The sequence below is a fragment of the Hydra vulgaris genome, chromosome 04 (genome assembly GCF_038396675.1).
Source record: "Hydra vulgaris chromosome 04, alternate assembly HydraT2T_AEP".
Lineage (NCBI taxonomy): Eukaryota > Metazoa > Cnidaria > Hydrozoa > Anthoathecata > Hydridae > Hydra > Hydra vulgaris.
Genome location: NC_088923.1, coordinates 27,016,086 through 27,039,997, shown reverse-complemented (window position 1 = coordinate 27,039,997; position 23,912 = coordinate 27,016,086). Strand labels below are relative to the sequence as shown.

The following is a 23,912-nucleotide window of genomic DNA, read 5'->3' as shown; positions in this document are numbered from 1 at the left end:
ATATATACCTTTTTTTATGATAAAAATAATCCTATATGATTTCTTCATATTTTATTTTCGTTATTATACTTGCACTATATTTAATACATTCAAATATATTTTACAGCAATAAACTTGATATATAAAATAATAGTGCATTTAAGACCTTTCTATTCATAAAAAAAAATGTAAAAAAGAATTTTTTTTTGATTTTTTTATTCATATAACGCTTTTTTTTATACACACCTATATTATATTCTAAAAATATATTTAAGAAGTATATTTACAGAATCTTGAAAATCTATTTGTACAAGGTCTCTTAGAAATTAAAAAAGGATTAAAAAAATAATTATATTGAAATCATTTTTTAAAGGTTTATTTAAAAAAAGGTTTATTTCAATATAATTGTTACTATATCTTTATAGCTTAGAGATATCACAGTTAAATTTCAAAAATTTAATTTAAATTACAAAGCACAAGAAAAATGAATCAACTAAAGAAGCGCAATAAAAAATGTCATATTTTATTCCATTAATTTAATAACTCAATATATTAATACTCAAATAGATCTTGCAAAATTGCTACGTTCATTGCAAAAAAATTTTAAGCAAGTGTCAAGATGTTTGATTAAAGAAAAATGAATGTTGTTTTTCTGCCATTTTTATACGTTACTTGCAAATTATTGGTTTGACTATATCTTGAATAAACTCAACAAAAGCAAAACCAAAGCAAAATAACAAAAACTCACTAAGTAGAGCTCACACTTATAACTCTAAGAAAACTTTACAAGCATTTAACTATTCGAAGTTTAATTACCAAATTCTTTTTAAATGATTTGTCGCTCTCCTAATTTTTAATAAAGCGATTGTAGAATTTTTTATATACTATGACATTTTCATTCACAAAGAAGAAGAGGAATAAATGAACTTTTATAATATAATTAAGACAATTCGTTTTTATAAAGCAATTATATGATGTATAACCGTTTTTTATATATTGTTGTTTTATTAGAAGGATTAATTATATTTTAACATTTGAATATTGTTTATTATTTAATTAATTACTAAATTATTAAATAAGAATTAAATATAAAATATTATTTTAAAAAAAAGTTTTTTCTTTTTTGCAAGTTGTTTTTCTGTCTTTTTATCACTAAAAAAACATTTATTATTACATTTAAAATTATTACTATACCTGGCATGAAGAATCAACAAAATAAAATTTCAGAATAAAAAAGAATTTCATTAAAGCATGATAATTTTAATTTTTCAAAAAAGCCGTCAAGACTATCTAGGCTGGCGGCCTAAAGCCTAAATATATATAGATATAGATATATATCTGCCAAAGCCTTTATATATATATATATATATATATATATATATATATATATATATATATATATATATATATATATATATATAGGTATATATATATATAAATTTATATAGGTATATATAATATATATATATATATATATATATTATATATATATATATATATATATATATATATAAATATATACATATATATATATATATATATACATATATATATATATATATATACATATATATATATATATATATATATATATATATATATATATATATACATATATATATATATATATATATATATATATATATATATATATATATATATATATATATATATAGGTATATATATATATATATATATATATATATATATATATATATATATATATATATATATATATATATATATATATATACACAGAGGTGTGGAAATTATTTAACTCAACTAGGTTTTTTTCTATAAAATTAGTTTTTATATTCTAAAAAGAATTTATTGAACAATTTAAAGTTACATTAATACTTTGAATGCATGCCTTTAGCCTTTAGTAACTTGGTAACCGCACATAAGCTTGGTGGGTTGTCAACACTGCTATAAACATAAAGGTGGTCAATCAGCTGTTGTAAAGAGAATTTTTACTGTAAATACATTCATCAATGTACATTCATCAAAATAAAAGTGGAAGGTGAGTTTAATTAAATCGTTATGGTTAACCATTAACATATTAATGTTTATTTGCTATAACTTTCATTTTAAAATGTATAAAAAGTCTGATTACAAATTGTTTTGTTTTTTTCTACAGATTTTGAGGTTATGGGGAGAACCGAAGATCTTTCACCTAGAAAAGTTGCTGTTACTAAAACATTGCTTGAAGAAAAAACATATTCACAACGAGAAACATCTTTAAGACTACAAATTTCACAGAAATCTGTAAGCCATATCAGCCAGGCTATTAAAAATGGGCAAGATTACAATTCTGCACGACAAGAAAATTGTGGACGCAAGTCCAAATTGAGCCAGAGAACCCAACGCAAACTTTTTTTAAGTCTTTACTAGTGGAGACTTAAATAAAGTCATTGGAGAAGTATGGTGTTGATATTTGCAGTTCTACGATTAGGAGAAGGCTTATTAATGCAGGTCTTCCAGCACGTCAGCCAAGAAAGAAAGCCAAAATAACAAGGCCAATGGCTAAAAAAAAGGTTAACTGTGCCTATGATGTTAAATCTCGCCCTAGAAATGATTGGAGTAAGGTGAGTAACTTAAACATTTCAATAGTTTTTCTTACACATGCTTCTTTAAACAAAAATTTCTACCCTAACACCAACCAACCCGTATTCCTTTTTTTTCACACTTAACCGTCAATTTTCAAGATCTTTTCATTACTCATCTGCCGATTCCGGTTAATACTCAGCTGTGTTATTGCAGTTTGTTATATTATCTGATTACAGGTCTGCTGCTCTGATGAATCCATGTTTTCAATATGTGATGAAAGCAGTCAATATGTGAGGAGATCTTCAAACAAAGAGTTTTCTGAGACTTGTGTTGCTCAGACTGCGAAGCATCCTACCACAATTATGGTGTGGAATATCATCTCAGCCAAAGGCACAGGGCGTTTATATATTGTTTAAGGCACAATGAATCAGCACCAGTATAAAAAAGTTTTGGAAACAAGACTGCTGCCCCAATTGAGAGACTAATTTCTTGATGGAGACTGTATTTTCATGCATGATGGTGCACCATGCCATAAAGCCAAGTCAGTGACAAAGTTTTTGACAGAAAGCCATGTACAAACATTGTCATGGCCAGGAAACAGCCCAGATATGAACCCCATAGAGAATTTATGGACAGTTGTTAAGAAAAGGCTAAAGAAAACCAGTATTACCACAAAAGTTCAATTGATTGAACAACTTATCAAAATATGGCACCATGATGAGGAAATAAAAAATAAATGTCCAGTTCTTGTAGAAAGCGTGCCAAAGCGTATAGAAATGTTACTTAAGGCTAAAGGCATGTTAGCAAAGTATTAATGTAACTTTAAAATGTTCAATAAATTCTTTTTAGAATATAAAAACTATTTTTATTGAAAAAAACCTAGTTGAGTCTAATAATTTTCACACCTCTGTATATATATATATATATATATATATATATATATATATATATATATATATATATATATATATATATATATATATATATATATATATATATATAGAACTCTTATATGTTGTCCGAAAGTTTTTTCCATATTTTGTTGACAAAAAGTAAAAATTAAAATGCAAGACCGCAAAAATGACAGTCAGGCTATAAGATAGTCGAGTAGCAACACTCCGTGCATGATTTACAGTAAAAAAAATAAAAATAAAAACATTTTATTAAAAAAAATAAAAATAAAAATGTTATATATGTTGTTAAAAACATTCAGAATGTTTTTAAAAACAAACTGGTCAATTAAATATGCGTTTTTGTGGTTTTTTTAAAAAACGATTAATTTGTAATTAAATTAATGGTTTTGACTTTCGTCCAACACGCAAATGTTGGACTAAAGTCAAAAGTAATTAAAAGTGAAGTATGTGTTGGCGTAAGAATCACTTTTTTCCTTCAGTGCTTCCCAAATGCAACAAACTATATATATATATATATATATATATATATAGATAGATAGATAGATAGATAGATAGATAGATAGATAGATAGATAGATAGATAGATAGATAGATAGAACTCTTATATGTTGTCCGAAAGTTTTTTCCATATTTTGTTGACAAAAAGTAAAAATTAAAATGCAAGACCGCAAAAATGAAAGTCAGGCTATAAGATAGTCGAGTAGCAACACTCCGTGCATGATTTACAGTAAAAAAAATAAAAATAAAAACATTTTATTAAAAAAAATAAAAATAAAAATGTTATATATGTTGTTAAAAACATTCAGAATGTTTTTAAAAACAAACTGGTCAATTAAATATGCGTTTTTGTGGTTTTTTTAAAAAACGATTAATTTGTAATTAAATTAATGGTTTTGACTTTCGTCCAACACGCAAATGTTGGACTAAAGTCAAAAGTAATTAAAAGTGAAGTATGTGTTGGCGTAAGAATCACTTTTTTCCTTCAGTGCTTCCCAAATGCAACAAACTATATATATATATATATATATATATATATATAGATAGATATATATATATATATATATATATATATATATATAGATAGATAGATAGATAGATAGATAGAAAGATAGATAGAGAGATAGATAGATAGATAGATAGATAGATAGATAGATAGCTATATATATATAGATATAGATATAGATATAGGTATAGATATATATATATATATAGGTATAGATATATATATATAGATATATATATATAGATATAGGTATAGATATATACATATATAGATAGATATAGATAGATATCTAAAACACTACATCTCTAAATCATTTTATATTTTTTAGGCATATGTTTGGATATATGACCCTGTTAGTTGCTGGAAGTTAATTCTTGGAACAATACTTGGTAGTTTTTTTAGTTTTTGAAGTTTAAATTTTCTTTTTGGCAATGTTTAATACTAGTTCATACTTCAAAATGTTAAACACACAAACAAAATTTGAATTAATGGTTTTATGTAATATCTGAATGCTTTTGGGTAACATCAAAATATATTATGACAAAATTCATCATTCATTTTGTCTCAGTATGAAAAAATATTAAGTTAAAAACAAATATTTGATAGATATTTAATTTTAGTGCTGTTTGTAATTGCTGTTTGTTTGTTTCCATTATGGCCTGAAAGCGTCAGAGAATATAGCTGGTATCTAAGTGTTGCTGGTGCAATTTTTGTTGGTGGTATTCTTGTTCTTGCATTGTGTAAGTTCATTTTAGTTTGAAATTAGCATTGATTTTTTTTGTGTAAATATGTGTTTTATATATATATATATATATATATATATATATATATATATATATACATACATACATACATACATACATACATACATACATACATACATACATACATACATACATACATATTATTAGGAAAATTAGGAAAAATGACCTCAACTACTAAAGTTCAGCATTAGGTTGGCAAAAAAATTTGACACAAAGCCATAAAACATTTACCATAAAACATTGAAACGAGGTCAGCAGTTTTTTGCCAAACTCAAACACCATTAGGTCGGCATTGCGGAATGTCGACCCTAATTCTGAGGGCTAATATATATTTGTGTGTGTTTTGTTTGTATGTATTTATGTAAATAAAGAAAGAGAGAGTGGGTTACTAATGGGGATATTTTTTCTTGTTCCCACAATCAATTTTTTTTTAATCTTATAAGCAATAGATATATAAAAATTGTAATTATTATTTTATTATTATTATTTTTATTTTTTATATTGCTTAAGTAAAAATTAAAATAAATCATTGAGTACCAAGCAATTTCATCATTTTTCTAAATAACCATATAAGCACAATTTTACTGACTCGCACCCTAGTGGAAATATTATGAAAAAAAAGTACACCAGAAACGGATTACATTTTTGAAACCACCGTACTTTGTTCTGTTATGAGCTAGATTTTGAAAATATTCTGTCGACAACTTTCAAAAAAAAAAACGGGGGGTTAAACAGGCAGGTCATGAATTTTTGGTGTTCAAAATAGGTAACTTCCAGATATGGTGCAAACTTTAAATTTTGTAATATTGATACTGGTATCAAATAAGAATGTTTTACAAAAAATTACAATGATAGGAGCCTTGGAACAATATTCACCTGAAAAATCAGGACCCACTGTCCCAAATGTGGAAACAAAACAAAAAAAATTTATTTGCAGTATTCTCTTTTTAAAATCATTTGATTTGAACAATGGAAACTTTCCTAATGACATTTGCACTAAATGTAGAAAAGCATTAAAAAGACTTGAAAAAGAAGAAAAACATTCTGAGTAAACTGTATGAATTCTCAAAAGTGAAAGTAAGTATACTTACCAGAAACCAATCATTCTGTGTTTGTGACATTTGTGAAATTGGTCGAACTACAATTACTTCAAAAACATCTGAAAATAGAGAAGAATTAAGTTGGGAAGAGTAAAGGCATCACTTGGAAAAATAAAAATATGTAAAAGTTGTAGGTTCGTCATTGGAAGAGGATTACCCCACCCTTGCACTCTCACAATGAGAAGAAAAAACTTAACAGAAGAATTTGACGAAGGTATGGCGAACCTTTCAGTTTTGATTTAATATTTTAAACTTGAAATGAAGAAATTCATATAAAATATTTGAACTATAAAAACTGAAAACACGGAAGTAAATTTCTTTTGATATTAAGATATTAAGACAAGGTGCCAAAGTTCAATGCTCAAAAGTATTGAAAAGAAAAGTTGAGGAGGAGGGTGATAAAATCAAGGTTGCAGGTAAAGGTAAAGCCATTGTCGTTGAACAAACAAAAGCTCTTCGAAAGCGCTTTTTCCAGTTGAACACTTGTAGATTAATAATACATAGGGAGCCAAAGTTCTTTGTATATTTAGAAGCTGGAAGGGAAGAGAATTATTTGAAAGCAATGTTAGAGAGAAATTCGTGAAGAAGGTTTTTGAATAATAATTTTAATGTTAAAGCAATGATTTTTGAAAAATATTGCAGACAGTTGGTTTATTGTAAAAACATTAAAAGACTTGTTGAGACAGTAATAAAGGAAAGAAAATTGTCAAAAGATTACTTTTTAAAGGTGGGCATGGATGTTGGAGGCGAAATTTTAAAAGTTTATTTAAATATTATAGAAAAAGTGACAGAATGTAATGTAAAAAAAAGTATCCGTTCATTAGCTAATGCTTACAAACCTTCTGTAAAGATTTTTTTTAAATTCAAGCTTTCAGCTGCATCTTATATTGGTTGTGTTAAACTTCCACTGGTTGATCTGCCAGATGACATAAAAGTTATTGAAATTCTTGCTTCAATGGAACTTTATTTACTTTGTGGAAATGCAAACAGGTTTTATGATAATCTTGAAAAACATTTGTAACCTATGGTTACTACCTTATCGGCAAACCAGTGAAACCAAATTTTAGGTTTTCAAAGGCCTAAGCTGCACAATAATCAATTTAAAGGTGGAGATTATTAAAAAATGCTAAAAAATATGCATGTGTTAAAAGATTTAATAAAATCTTTCAAACTGGAAAGAGATTAACATATTATTTCTATAGTTAATTTCTTTAAATGTTTAAAATCAGTTGAAGTTGTATGTCTTGGTTTAGTTTGTTACCTGAATATGAGTCAACCATTAAGAAATACAAAGATGCTTATGCTAAACTTGGTTTACGAGTGTCACTGAAAGTGCATGCTCTTATTAAGCATACATGTGAATTTCTTTCACTTATGTAAAATTCCAATCCAAATAAAGGATTATGTTTTTGGTCTGAACAGGCCTCTGAGTGTGTTCATTATGATTTTAACAATTTTAGGAGAGTGGATACAAAGTTTCTAGTAACCGTAAAGACTATCCACCAAGCCTGCTTAAAGCCACTGCTATGTACAACTACCAACATACCTTCTTTAACAGATTTACTTTAAAATCAAATATCTAATAATAAATATGCGTACCTTTTATAAACTTTTATTGATTGTAAGTGGAAATAAATATAAACGTAAGCATTAATTTGCGCCATTTAAACCATTCTCTAATTAAAAAACAATTGAATATGTACTAAAAGATCAATTTCAAGATTTTTTATTCTTTTAAGTAAGTAACTTTCAGATATGCATTTTCACATCAACACAAATAATATGTTAATAAAAAAATCATGGTGATCAGAGTTTGGGAACAATATCCTCAAATTAGTTCAAATATTTTTTAACAAAGGGGGCAATGAAAGCACTTTAAAAAACTCTACCATGAGCTCGCGTAAAATTCATCTGTAAAATTCATCTGTAAAATTCGCATTTAGTAAAAAACTATTCTAAAAATATTCTAAAGTTATGAGCTCATAAAGTTGACAACCCCCTCAAATAGAGGGGGTTTCAAATTTTCCTTTGTTGCCATTTATGAACAATAAGAAATTTTTTAAAGATAAATTAATTTTCCTGATGATTTTTAATCTATTTTAAGATACTGCAAAAAAAGAAATTTTTTCTTGTTTCCACGTTTGGGACAGTGGGCCCTGATTTTTCAGGTGAATATTGTTCCCAGGCTTCTATCGTAATTTTTTGTAAAACATTCTCATTTGATACTAGTATCAAGTATTACAAAATTTAAAGTTTGCACCATATCTGGAAGTTACCTATTTTGAACACCAAAAGTTCATGACCTGCCTGTTTAACCCCCTTTTTTTTTTTTTTGAAAGGCGTCGACAGAATATTTTCAAAATCTAAGTCATAACAGAACAAGGTACAGTCTTTTGGAAAATGTAATCCATTTCTAGTGTACTTTTTTTTCATAAGAAATATTTCCACTAGGGTGCGAACTCAAAATTTGCTGTTTTCTTAATAAAAAAATTTATTTTTTTATGTTTAAAATGCTTAACTTTTTTTTTTTTTAACTGACTTGGTATTTATATGCGTATGTGTGTGTATATATATGTATATACACACACGCGTGCACAGTGAACTCTCAGTTAATCGAATCTCCTAGGGGAATAAGAATTCACTTTGAATATCCAAAATTTCGAATAACTGAAAATCCTGTACCAGATAAAGTTTGTTAACAAAAATTCACGGGTAATGAAAATTGCTTCGAATAAGAGGGAAATTGGAAAGGGAAAGTACCAATTCGAACAACCAGGAATTTACTGTATGTATTGTTCTATAATGTTTATAATGTTTTCTTTTTTTTTCTTTTATCAACTTACTATATATAAACATATATGCATGTGTGTGTATATATATATGTGTGTTTGTGTATATATGTGTATATATATATATATATATATATATATATATATATATATATATATATATATATATATATATATATATATATATAATGTTTTATAATGTTTTTATTGTTTTACTTTTTTTTATTTTACTTTTTCAACAACTGTATATATATATACACATATATGTATATATGTGTGTGTATATATATATATATATATATATATATATATATATATATATATATATATATATATATATATATATATATATATATATATATATATTTATATATATATTTATATATATATTTATATATATATATAAATATATATATATATATATATATATATATATATATATATATATATATATATATATATATATATATATATATATATATATATATATAAATTATGTTAGTGTATTTTACAAACAGAGTGCTCAATGTTCTAAAAGAACAGTGCAATAATAAATTAGTAAAAACACTTATCTAATTTTTGATTACTTCAACACTGTGTTCCACCATCAGTAGGTTCATCAGGAAGAATGTCTAAACATAAAAAAGTTTTTAAATTATAGAAAAATTATTTCACAGGAAGTTGGGAATTGTTATAATTAATTATGTAATAATTAATTATGTAATAATAAACTGTAGTATTTTGCAACCAGGAAGTTGCATCAACTACATTAGATAATTAAAAAATCATGAAAAGAATTCTTTAGAATTAGGATAAATTTGGACTGGTCATTTGTTTTTATAATTTTTTAAAAGGAGCTTATTTTCATGTCTGCATTTAGAAATTAATTCTGATTTTTTATTCAGTAAATTTTCTTGATCTAAATGAGTAATAATTTCAAATTTTTCTTGTAAACATAGTATACATTTTTTGGAAATGTTAATATAGGTAGGCGCAGTTTTTAGGATAGACCAGTTTAATTTAAAATTAATATTTTTTCTTTTAGTTGCCAAATATATTTAGACAGCATAGTCTCTTTTGAGTACTTTGTGATTGGCATAACATTTTTTCCATTTGCCCTCGGTTAAGCCAATATAATGTTTATCAGGGTTATTTTGCGAAGAAACAATGCATTTGTAAATAATATTTTTTGATAAGCATTTGCCAGTCATAGGGCAGTCAAGTTTTTGCTTGCAGTTACAATTTTCAGTATTTTTTTCTTTGAGAAATTCATTTTTATTAATCAATGCAAAATTATGGCCTTTTATAATTCTTTCAATATTTTTTGTACAGCTATAGCTTACTTTAATAGTGTTTCTGTTAAAAATTTTGTGCAATTTATTAGAGAGAGGGAAATGTTTATCAACTAATTTTAAAAACGCTTTGCCAATGTTTGTTAAAACATTTTTGCTGTACGGAGGGTTGAACCAAATTATATTTCTATTTCGCTTTTTTGCAATTTGGGTTTCAAATTTTAGCTCGAAATTTTTAAATCCGCTTTTTTTAAGAGCATCTTCATACACATGTTTGGAAGAGTTAAAAATATTTTCATTAGAGGAGTTTTGATTAAGTCTATTGTTAATTGAAATGGGAATTTGTTTTAAGATTTGAGGGGGATGATTCGAATTTGAATTAATATACGATAATTCATTCAAATAATAAAAGTTAAATGTGACATCAAGAAAATTCACAATTTTTAAATCAATGTTTATCTCAATTTGGAAGCCAATGTTTTTGAAAATTTCTATAATATTTTTTCGAGGGCAAATGGAAAAAACGTTATGCCAATCACAAACAATCTTTTAAACATAAAAAGTACTCAAAAGAGACTATGCTGTCTAAATATATTTGGCAACTAAAAGAAAAAATATTAATTTTAAATTAAACTGGTCTATCCTAAAAACTGCGCCTGCCTATATTAACATTTCCAAAAAATGTATACTATCTTTACAAGAAAAATTTGAAATTATTACTCATTTAGATCAAGAAAATTTATTGAATAAAAAATCTGAATTAATTTCTAAATGCAGACATGAAAACTAGTTTCTTTTAAAAAATTGTAAAAGCAAATGACCAGTCTAAATTTATCCAATTTCTAAAGAAATCTTTTCATGATTTTTCAATTATCTAAGGTAGTTGATGCAACTTCCTGGTTGCAAAATACCACAGTTATTACATAACTAATTACATCAATTCCTAACTTCCTGTGAAATATTTTTTCTATAAATTTAACTTTTTGATGTTTAGACATTCTTCCTGATGAACCTACTGATGGTGGAACACAGTGATGAAGTAATCAAAAATTAGATAAGTGTATTTACTAATGTATTATTGCACTGTTCTTTTAGAACATTGAGCACTCTGTTTGTAAAATACACTAACATAATTTTTATATATATATATATATATATATATATATATATATATATATATATATATATAAAGCATGCGATCATTTAATTCGGAACAATGAAAAATAAAATAAAAATATAAAATAACTAAACTAATTCAAAAACTTCAACATTTGTTTTCATCTAAGGAACTTGAACATTATAAAAATGCTTTTTATTTTAATATTTTTCGTTGCATCAAATAAATAAGCGAAGATTTACAATAATTGACGGCATCGATTTCTGCACAGTGTCTTTGGCAATTTTTTTCCAATTTTTTTTTTAATGTCCACTCTCTAATCAAACGCTATTGTAAAAAAATGAAATATTGCTAGGTGTCATGACCCAGAAAAATCCTTTAGGGGTATGATAGTTCTATCATTGGTGGTTACTAGGTTATAAGTCCCTAAATCTGGTTACACTGTCCGTGGAAGAAAATCCATTAAATTTTGCATCAAATCCCATTAAATACATAGCTGATAAGTAACTAATAAAGTTGGTTTTTAAGAATTTTTTCCCAAAAACATAAAAAAAATAATAATGCAGTAAATTCACTGTTAAATAACAATTTTCTTCGATTCTTACAAAGTAAAGTTTTAATTCTAGTTGTTTTTTCTTGAGAAAAACAAACTGATTTGTAATATTCCTAATCAATTTTTTTGCTGTTGAAGTCTGTGATGCATCTTTGCAGTCTGTCTTCATATTCTGGGTGGTTGCTTGGTCTCTTGTACCTTTGCCAATTGTCACTGAAAAGATGATGGAGTACTTCAGTTGCTTGCTTTGAATAAATTCCCAAAGAGCTAAAAGAGCTATTGTGGGGTTGGATGAATTGTGGAACATGGTGAATGACAGGATGAACCTTGGGAGTGATTGTGGTGTCCTGAAGTTGTAAATAGGAAACTCTTAACTCAATTTTTTCAGCATACAGTGCGATGAAAATTTATAACCTCACCAAAAATTCAAGATCTCACAAATAATTTAACATTTATTTTTAAATTATTCAATTGCTTAATATCTAACAAGGTTAATATTTCATTTGTAATAGAGTCTGGTTTCATTTCATTAACTGACTTGAAATTTTAGAAAAATGATGGTGCAAAATTATAACCTTATTTCAATTTTACTCTACAAAATTCCATAATGTTTTATATTGCAATTTGAATTTATTATTAATACTTTGTTTTATTGCCACTATTTTGAATAACTTCAAATATTTGATTTGGAATACCTTTTCAAATGTTTTCTAAGATCTGCAAAAGATATGTTCTTCCAAACATGTACAATTGCCTTTTTTAATTCATCGACATTCAATTATTGCTTCCCTTCTGCATAAACACATCTTGCTAAGATGCCCCATACGTTTTGGATGGGATTTAAATTAGGTGAGAGTGCTGGCCATTCTAATAATTGAATTTTCTTGCTGGTAAACCATGAGATATTTGACTTTTCTCTATGAATTATCATTATCTTGAGCATTATCTTGCTGGAAAATAAAATTCGAGTTACCAAATTTTTGCAAAATATCATTCAAATGACTATTCAACAAATTTTTATATCCTGCAGCATTTAATTTAGTAGTTATAAAGCCTATTAATTTTTTCCAAATTAACCAAACGCACCCCAAATCATTACTCCTCTGCCTCCCATAGCCCTTCTTTTTGAAAATATTTTCTCTTTCTTAATGTCATGCCAGTAATAATTGAAGCCATCTGAACCATCAAGATTGAATTTTTTTCATCAGACCACACAATCTTTTGCCATTCTTTTTCCCGAGTCATATGATCTTTGGCCCATTGAAGACGAATGTGTTTGTGCGTTTAATTTAGTTAGTGCTGAAGATGTGTGTTTTTTTGCATATCTAAGAACACCTGACTTGTTAGTTGCACGATTCACCGTCCATCTTAATTTTAATCCCAAATCAGCGCCTGTTTGTCTCGCAAAGATTGTACAGCTACTAGCGGCATGCACAGTTCAACGCTGTTGAACTTGCTGACAAAGAGCTTTCAAGTCTTTGCAGTGAATGTCAAGTTTATCCTCCTGATTTGTGCCCCTTGTCAGTTGCAACTTTGATCCAAGTTTTGGTAAAATGACTTTCAAGTTTTTCTCAACTGATCAAACTTGGAGAGGAAGTTCTTTTCTGCAATCCAACTTTAAACAACAAGATTTAGTGTTGACACCAGCTTTTTCACACCAGAATTGGACAACCCTGTGTTGTGTTGCACATAAGCAAGAACTTTTGCTGTCAGTTCTGGTTCTTTATTAAAAAGCCATCTTGCTCTTGAAGATGCACTTTTAAATAATAATTAAGAGAGATTTTGCATTATTATGCATTACATATACTTAAAATATGATTCTAAACTCTAAATATCTAATACAATGTTACCTGGAAGAACTGGAGTAGAGAGGCCTCCTATTCTACTTAGATCTACTAAGACGAACTGTTCCATGGGGTGAAGCTTCCTTGTTGGCGATGGCTGATACTGCAACTCTTTTGCAGTGCAACACAATTTCTGCTAAATTCTTTCGCAAGGTAGACTTTGAGCAGCTATGTGGGAGACCCTTGCCAACTATTGAAAAGCATTGAGAACATCTTCTTTCAACTGAGTACTGGTTTGCTTTAGGTTTCTGGGTTGCCAAGACTAGATGAGGAGAATTGTGCTTTTCTTTGCAAACTGAGCAAATCAAACAATTACAAACTGAATCTCTTGTAACAGGATGGACTTTGATATTGGAGAAGTCAAACAGCTGTAGTTGGGTTAAAAGCTTCCCCTCCTCAAGCCTCCTAAAGTTGAAGCGGCAACGCTCACAAATGCCAGTTGGGACTTTTGGATTATTGAAGTGTCATGAAGCTGGTTAAAAAGTGACTAGCCTTGCCAAGACACAAGAAACAGTCTTCCTGTTCTCCTAGCAGTTTTTTGCTAAACCTGGCATATATTTTTTTAATTCAGATATTATTTCTATAAGAAAATGAATTGAAAAACTAACGCTCAACCTTTTTTCCCATATTTTTGTCATAGTAGTTTAAAAAACCAATTTCGGTTTTTTTAAATTTTTTTGATACAGATATCTCATATATTCTTTTTTAAACTAAAAAAAGCTCCATTTTTTTTTTAATTTTGTAAAATTTATAAAGTTGATAAAAGTAAAAGTTATAAAAAATTGAGTTTTATTGCTCGAGAGTTAAATATAATGCAGTTTTTTTAATGCGATTTTATGCAAATTTGAGAACGGATTTTCTTCCATGGGCGGTGTAATCAGATTTAGGAACCTATATCCCAGTAACCACCAATGATAGTACAATCATACCTTCAAAGGATTTTTCTGGGTCATGATATCAAGCAATATTTCATTTTTTTACAACAGTGCAAATCTTTAGCTGTACTTATTGTTTTGCCACTCTTACGCAAATATCCTTTGCCAATTCTCCAAAATTTCTCAATGGGACGGAACTGTGGGCAGTTTGGTGGATTCAAGCTTTTTGGTATGAATTTGATGTCTCGAATTGTACCACTCTACGGGCTTCTTAGAATATTGGATAGCAGCAAGATCAGGCCAGAACCAACAGGGGACATTGACTTCGATAAAATGGTAAAAGTCTAGCTTGCAAGCATTCCTTGATGTAAACATCCGAGTTTGAAGTTGACGATGTGACGAAAGCTTGAGATCTCAAACCCCAGCTGCATTTTGCTTGCCACAAGAAAAGATTCTTACCAAATTTATCTAATGATTTATACTTAAACTTGTTGTTGACACATCCACTAACAATTGAAGTGTAAAATTTTGGACCTGGAAGCTGTTTGAAATCACATTTCACGTATGTGTTAAGCACTTCGTCATAAAGTTTTCGTGCTCGAATTTTAGCAGTCAATGATTCCTTATCTGATCGGTTTTATATATTTAATGGCTCGATAATACTTGAAATTGTAAAATTTCTTAACTTTCCTGACGAAAAACTCTGAAACTTGATACCTTTTGGCTCGTTCTCTGTTCGATAAGCCGGTATTTTGCGTGAATGATCGTCGAGTACTTATTGCTCCTTTTTTATCTTTAAAACCACCTTTTCTTCCAGATCCTTTTGCTTGTTCGATAGATAGAGAGCTCTTGTATCGTTTTATGACCATATAAACAGTAGTTTTGCTAGATTCAGATGCTTTATCGAATGAAAGTAACGATGCAGAAGGATTTTGTAGATAGTTGTACAGAATTTTTTCGCTTTTCTAACTGTTCTGATGACATTTTAAATAAAAAATATTTTGACAACTTTGTTGATGGTTTTAATTAATTCTATCATTAAATAATGTAATTACGCAAAAAAAAAAAATTTTAATGTGTTAGTGACAAGTTTTAAGACAAAATTCATCGTTCCAAACTTAACGATCGCATGCTTTATATGTGTGAGTGTGTGCGTGCGTGCGTGTGTGTGTGTATGCATATATATATATATATATATATATATATATATATATATATATATATATATATATATATGTATATATATATATGTATATATATATATATATATATTTAACTTTATTTGCAAAATACACGCAAGCATTATTGGAATCATGATTTTTTTTTGTATCGCTATTGTTTCAGTACGATATATTGTCTTTGCGCTCATATTTATGTTCACAATGGGAAACGTCCGTTTTTGGTTTCTTCCTAATCTCACTGCAGAATGTGGGTTTTTTGAATCTTTTGTTCCTTTATACACATATGCTGAAAGCAAAGTTGATAATAAAAGCAAGAAGAAATTCAAAAAAGATAAAATAAAAAATGAAGAGAACTTAAAAAAAGAAAAATTAGAAGATCTTAAAAGCTTTTCTTCAATTGAAAACAAAAATGAAGAAGATAAAGTCTATAGTAATGAGAGTGAAGAAAGTTCTGAAAGTATCAAAGATGAAGATTGGGTGAAAGTTGAAAAAAATACAAAACAAGATACATTTGAAGCTAAATGTTAATTTTTTGTTTTAAGTGTATAAGTGAAATATTATTTGAAAGTTTTTTTTTAATATATATTTATTTTTATTTTATTAATGGAGTATTTTTTATAGTTTTTTCAAAATGTGTCGGTTTTTGAAGTAATAATTCTTGATCTTCTGCAGGATTTTCTTGCATTAACGCCTCCCTATTTAGTCAGTTGATGTATGTACTGAAGCCCTGGTAGCTCCCTATATATATATATATATATATATATATATATATATATATATATATATATATATATATATATATATATATATATATATATATATATATATATATATATACAACTTGTTTCTCCGCGCAGCGGCCTTGTTCGTCAAGTTTCGTGTTTCGGAGTTATAAAGTTGAGAGAGGGTTATAACCACAATTAAGTAGCCTCCTCGTCTGTAGTGGCCTTCTGGGCCTTGGAGAGGTGAATTAACAACAACAACAACAAAAGTATAGATAAATATTGATATATATGTATGGCGTCACTAATTTGCATCTAATGCTATATTTGCAAAATGTATAAACAGCAAATGAAGCTGCGTTCTTGAATTCGCTTGGTACCAAATAAACAAAAAAAATGGTTTTAAAACTTATATTGCTTTTTTAAAATTAATCAAACTTCTGGGCAGTGAATCTCTTTATACGATATAGGTGGACAACGCACAGTTGGACGCTTCCATACAAATATTTTTTTTTTATTGGAAAGTTAAAAGTGTTGTTTTGAATTGTTTACTTTAAATTGACTCCCAGAAAAAGCTTTATCAAAATTGTCTGAGAAATTCAACCTTTTTAAGTTGAAAATTTGCAGTATTTCTAGGATGTGTAATGATTTTTTGAAATTAAAATAATCCAACAACCTTTTGTTGCGCATTGCGCTACCAATCTAATTTCGTAACTTTCGTCCATTTTGTGGTGTTTTGCCATGCGAGGCGTAGTTTTTGACATATTTTAATTACCCAATTTGCCTAAGCTCAACTAGCCTCGTTCTGAACTATTTCAAATGTAAATATGGGGTTCGACTTTCAAAAAAATTTCATCAAATTTTAATCACACATAACAGAGTAACTTGATTGCCTTTCAAATTAGCGCCACTGCCTAAACTTTATCCTCTACAGTCAGATTGTTTGATTTAGTTTTTGGCGGTTTTTCAAATAAATTTTGATACATTTGAAAACCGGTTTTAAACATTTCTATAACATTGTTTGACTTGATACATTTTGTTGAGTAAGCTGTGTCCTTTTTTTTCAATGCACACAGCTTTAACTCTTTCCCTGCTGTAGACGAGGGTTTCTTTCACTGGTATTCGGTGACTTCGTTTTACTATATATTTGTAACCAATTAAGCCTTTTGCCATTATAGTACTCATTATAGTATTTATAAAAAAGAGAAAGAGAAGCAACATTGCGACAATGTGAAAATGATTTAAGGTTGGCTGCATGAGCAGGTCCAACTATGCTTACATTGCGTTTTTGCGCCTTGTCTAAAATAGAAAGAGCATCATTCGAAGATACGCTCCAGATATAGCAACAGTATTCCATACAAGGACGAATTAGAAATTTATAGAGATAAAGAATAGAATCCAGTGTAAGAAAATGGTGAGCAGATTCGTAAGAGTTAATTCTAGAAGACTCATCAAGTACATCGCCATTCATAAATATAGAAAGATCTAGATTATTGTAATAACGATTAGCTATTTAAAAAAAAGGTGAGTTTTATCGAAGTTAAAGTTCACTAGGCACTGAGAGCTCCATGCTGTAGCAGTGAAATCCATTTTAAGCTCAAATGCTTCTCAAAGCAATCAGAGAGTGTTGGCTTCTTACAAGACAAGAATAAATGTTGGTATCGTCAGCGAACAATGCCACCTTAGATGTGAGAGTTTCAGGAAGATCAATAATGTAAATTAAAAGTAGTATAGAGCCAAGTATCGAAACTAGAAGTTACAGAAATGAAAAACTGACGAAGAGATTATTACCGATAAATTTGAAGTTGTAAAGAAAAAAGCTAAAGAGTTAAGCATGAAAATGAAAGATAATAGCGAAATGCTCTAATTAAAAAGTAAACTTAGAGAAATTGAAGATCGCTCACGAAGGAACAATCTAAGAATAGAAGGAAAAAGAAAATGAAAATTGGAGTTTCAGTGAATGCAAGGTACAGAAACTCTTTGAAGATAAACCTTGTTTAAAAAATATAAAAGTTGAGAGGGCTCACAGGACTGGACTTAAAAGCACGCATAAAATTAGACCAGTAGTTGTTAAATTCCTAAACTATAGAGACAAAGTAGACATTTAAAACAGGTGAAAAATTTAAAGGGGAAAAATATTTACATAAATGAAGGCTACTGCGCTGAAACTACAGTTATAAGAAAACAGCTTCGAGAAAAACTGAAAAGGAAACGAGAAGCCGGAAAATACGCAGTAATATTGTACGATAAACTAATCATTCGCGACTGGACTCCCAAAGAAAAGTAAAAAGTTTATGTTTTTATTTTATTTTTTAAATTTATTGATTAAATTTTTATTTTAAAATGAAAACAAACTTATTATCTAACTTAAATGCTAAAAATAACACATCCAATGATAACACTGGGCAACAAAAAATAACACATCTAATGATAACACTGAGCAACAAAAAAACATCACATCCAATGATAACACTGGGCAACAAAAAAAACTTTTTTTAGATTCAATTAACGGCATTCATTTTTTCTAGATCAGATTTTTAAGCTGATTAAGAAAATGGAATCCATTTTTGATTCTACACGTCCAGATTCTTTTAAAATTTAAAATTTTATTTTTTATCTTAATATTATCAGCCAAGCTATATTTTTCGCACACTTTCAAATTTAAACATTCCTTTTTTAAATTGCGAAAATGCAAGTTTATATTTATATTCAATTTACAGTAATTATTAAGACAGAATTTAGATTCTATCTGTATTTTATTGCAGGATGTCTTCAATCTGCAGACGGTTTTGTAGAAATAGTTCAAACAATTTCTGTTACACTTGTGGTCATCATGTCACTAAAAGACAAAAAAAAAAAAAATTTAAAATTTCTTATTGCTTACGACTTCTATTTTGGATTAAAGGTGGAAAATCAAGGCAAAAAATGGCCAAATGCACCAACTACTACATGTGTTTGACTAAATGGCTAGATGTAAAAAGACCAACTGGCATGCCGTTTGCCATTCCTATGATATGGAAGGAGCCACGAGATCATACCACCAACTGCTATTTTTGTTCAACAAAAATCAAGAGACATTCTCTAAAAACAAAGGACAAAATAACGTATCCAATTTGTGATTCAGCAAAGTTGCCAGTACCTCACAGTGACAGTCTGTCTAATCCAACTCCACCAAGTGTATTCAACCTCTTGCTCTCTCCAGATACATCAGACAAATCAAACAAAGAAAATGACGATGATAACTTTACGCGTGAAACAGAATCAGCCCCACATTTAATTAACCAACAAGAGCTGAGCAATCTAATCAGAAATTTATCTATCATCTATCAAAATCGAAAGCTGAGGTTCTGGGTTCTTGACTACAAAAGTGGCACTTATTAACACCTGACACCAGAGTGACTATTTACCGTTAAACAAAATAGCATCACCTTTTGTACGAATGTTGAAGAAATGTTAACTGAACTTGGATGTGCCTATTTCTCTAATCAATGGCGTTTCTCTATAATGGCGTTACTCCTCATAATGCTCTCTAAAAGCAGTATTAATTCATATAGGAAACAAATATCCTTCTATTCCAATAGCTCATGCAGCGGGACTACAGAATGTAGCCCAGGATACCACAATGTTAAACACATTCCACTTGTTGAACCGCTGAAAATTGAAAAAGCTGTATTTCTTGGATTTTCACCTTGACTGTTTCCCAGAAAATTTAGGCGCAGTTTCAGACAAACATGGTGAAAGGTTTCATCAGGAGATTCGAACCATGGAGAAGAAGTATCAAGGCAAATGGAATGAAGCTATGATGGCCGATTATTGTTGGTTTTTAAAAAGAGACGCTCAAGAGACTCATAAACGACAGTCCAAGCTCACTCATCATTTCTAAACACTTGTAACCATATCTTATTCATGTCATGTTTTATATTTCTTTATACGAAAAGCAGTATTTACACTAAAAGTGTTTTTCAAATAATCCTAGAAATTGGGACGTATAGGATAAAAACTAATGCAATTTTTGGTTTCAGCATGCTCGAATTAACTACAGAGACATAACTATATCAGCTGAAAAAAACTTTGTTGACCAGTGTAATGACATAAATAAAGCTAAAGCTTTTCTATTAAACAAAATTATACTTTTAGATACAACTCTGAATCAAATATTCACTTTTATAAGGATGGGGAAGGGATAAAAAATGTAAGCTCTTATTATTACAGTTCAAACGTTTCAACACTAACTGCTAACATAGATGATAATGCACTATCCATTCTGCATCTAAATATAAGGAGTATGCAAAAAAAGTTTGATAAACTTAAGGAATTTGTATTTAGCGTCAAAATAAATTTTCAAATTATATGCCTAAAAGAAACATGGTGCCGGAATAAAGAAACTGAATATAGCTCTAACTTTCAAATTAATAATTATAAAGTTATTCACCAAATAAGAGAATCGAAAAAGCAGGAGGAGGAGTATGCACTTTCATACACAATTCTTTAGATTTTAAACTTCGTAATGAATTGTGCTCAATAACAAAAGATTATGAGTTATTAAACAACACCAGCAAAAAAATTAGTTTACAAAAAATGATACTTTTGGCAAACTAATTTATTTTGTGGGCGATCTCAATTTATACTTGCTCGATTATGAAAAAAATAAAAGCGTCAGAAGTTTTACCAATATTATATTTTAAAATGGTTTCATTCCAATAATTAACAAACCAACACGCGTAACAAAAAATAGTGCTACATTGATCAAATCATAACTACCAATTTCAAAAACATAAAAGTTAAGACAGGAATATTTGTCACTGACATTACAAACCATTTTCCAGTGTTTACAATTTCACAAAAAAATATCAATAAAATATCAGGAAAAAATAAAATTATAAAGCGAATAGTAAATGACTAACCTTTTGATACTTATATCAATCTGTTATCCACAACAAATTGAGAAACTTTTTAAAAAAATTAAAAATGCAGAGGAAGATTATGATTTATATTTCAAAGCCATTATAATGAAGCTTTCCCAATTATTAGTAAGTTTATCAAAATCAAATCCAGCAAAATCCTTGGATAACAACGGGAATGATAAAGCCATCTAAAAAAAGCGACGCTAATACGAAAAGTTTATTAAAAAAAGAACTTATGAAAACGAAACAAAATATAAAAATTACAAACGGCTCTTCGAACTTTTTATAAAGTATTCAAAAAGGCAGTATTATACTAATCAATTACTTAACTGCAAAAATGATGTACAAAAAATGTGGCGCATAATGAATAAGTTGATAGGTAAAAAAAACATAAGCACTAATGGATCTCCCAAAAAACTCATTATAAATAATCGTGAAATTACTAATGATTTTTTAATCTCTAATTCTTTCAATCATACGTTCGTTAATACGGGCCCAAGTTTGGCCTCAAAATTAAAAAACAGTACAAAATTACAAAACTAGCTTTGAATCATACTTAAACTTTAATAATAATCTTATGGAAAATAATAAGTTATCTGAAAAAGAACTACTTGATGCTGTAAATTTTTTAAGATGAATTAAAGGTAATGGAATTGATGATGTAAGTAGCAATGTAGTAAGTAAATCACTATTTTATTTAAAAACTCCGCTACTGCACATTTTCATTCTTTCTTTAGAACATGGAATCTTTCCTGATGAACTAAAAGTTGCAAGGGTGATACCACTTCTAAAATCTGGAGATGCAACTTGTATCGCAAAATAGACCTATTTCAATTCTACCATGCTTCTCAAAAATATTATGCATAAAATATATTATGTATAGACATATTATGTATAAACATATTATGTATGAAAAAAAGTACTATTTCTTAGATATTAATAACATTCTTTATAATAAATAATTTGGATTATACTCTAAAAACAATCCCTTAGAAAAAGCAACGGATTGCTTTTTTCCGTTAAATTAACGAAGTAATTCGTAACCAAAAGTCACAAAATAAACGAAGTAAAATTAACTACTTACGGATTATTCGAAATTTCGTTAATTCAACGGATTTCAACGGATATTCAAATCCGTTGAAAAACGACTGAAGTTTTTATTAAAATGGGTTTCCAAAAGAAATTATGAAGTGTTTTCTCTGTAGATTATATTTTTAAATCTTGTTTGTTGGATTTAGATTTTTTGAATATATTATAGTTCTTTATTTATAAATGATAAAGTTTTAAAAGGTGTTTTTCTTAAACCACATTTAAATAGTAGATAATAGGTTTGTTGCAGTGAGTTTAATTTGCCATTTTTTAAATAGCTTTACATTTCGACTAAACGTATAGCTATTTAAAAAAGCGTAATTTATTATTATTTATTAAGCGTAACAATGCTTTATAAAATTATAGCAGAACTTATACAAGTCATATAGTCTATATTATAGAAATAATTGTTCAACTAACCCTTTAGTTTATCATGTAAATTATATGAAAAACTAAAGAATTAGTTGAACAATTATTTCTATAGTATAGACTATATGACTTGTATAAATTCTTGTATATTTTTCTATTTTAGATGTGACATGTTTACTTGCATTTTTTTTTATGGGTATTTATTAGTGCTGAGCATTATTTTGACCAATCCGGATTACGGATTACAATTATTTAATCCGAATTTCGGATCAATCTGTTTTATCCGGATTCACGGATCCAATCCGTCGATTCGGATTTCGGATTCAATCCGTTGATTCGGATTTCGAATCCAATCCGGCTTCATAGTTTTTGAGATAATCAGCTATTTTTTCATTATTATCAAGTATCAACCTAAATAATTCGAATTACGATCTCAGATCTATTGACAATCGACTCAATATAAGACCCCTAATAGCAAATACACCAGGGTTTTCGAGTTTTTCACAATTTATTATTAGATACCCACCTATGAGGTAGGAACTAGGAATTAGAAAGTAGCAAGTAGGTATTTACTATTTTTATTAATAAAAAAAGGAGATGTTATGTGCGTATTTGTATGCAATTCATAGCCAAATCTAACCTCATGTGGTTTTAAAATAAAAAGTCAAAGGTGTTAAAGTTTATTTTATTGATTTTTCATCAATTGATTTTTTTTTTTCATTTTTTCAAGTTATTTTTAAAAAGTATATGCATGTCCCTTCTTGTAATATAGGTAATATATAACATGGGTTTTTAATCAAAATTATTAGGAGGTCCCAAACCCAACTCCCAAGTTGTAACCTACAACTGAATAAATAGTCTGATACTTACT

At 28.2% G+C, this 23,912-nt stretch overlaps 1 protein-coding gene across 1 annotated transcript in view; it reads left to right on the top strand.

The window, feature by feature from the left end:
- LOC100213386 (translocation protein SEC62) overlaps positions 1-16,557 on the top strand; it is a 33,570-nt gene extending 17,013 nt beyond the window's left edge. The window contains exons 7-9 of the mRNA XM_065795929.1: positions 4,771-4,831; positions 5,063-5,182; positions 16,121-16,557. Of these exons, the coding sequence (XP_065652001.1) occupies positions 4,771-4,831; positions 5,063-5,182; positions 16,121-16,485 (546 nt within the window). The 3' untranslated portion in view covers positions 16,486-16,557. The remainder of the gene's footprint in view (positions 1-4,770; positions 4,832-5,062; positions 5,183-16,120) is intronic.
- The last annotated feature ends 7,355 nt before the right edge of the window (positions 16,558-23,912 follow it).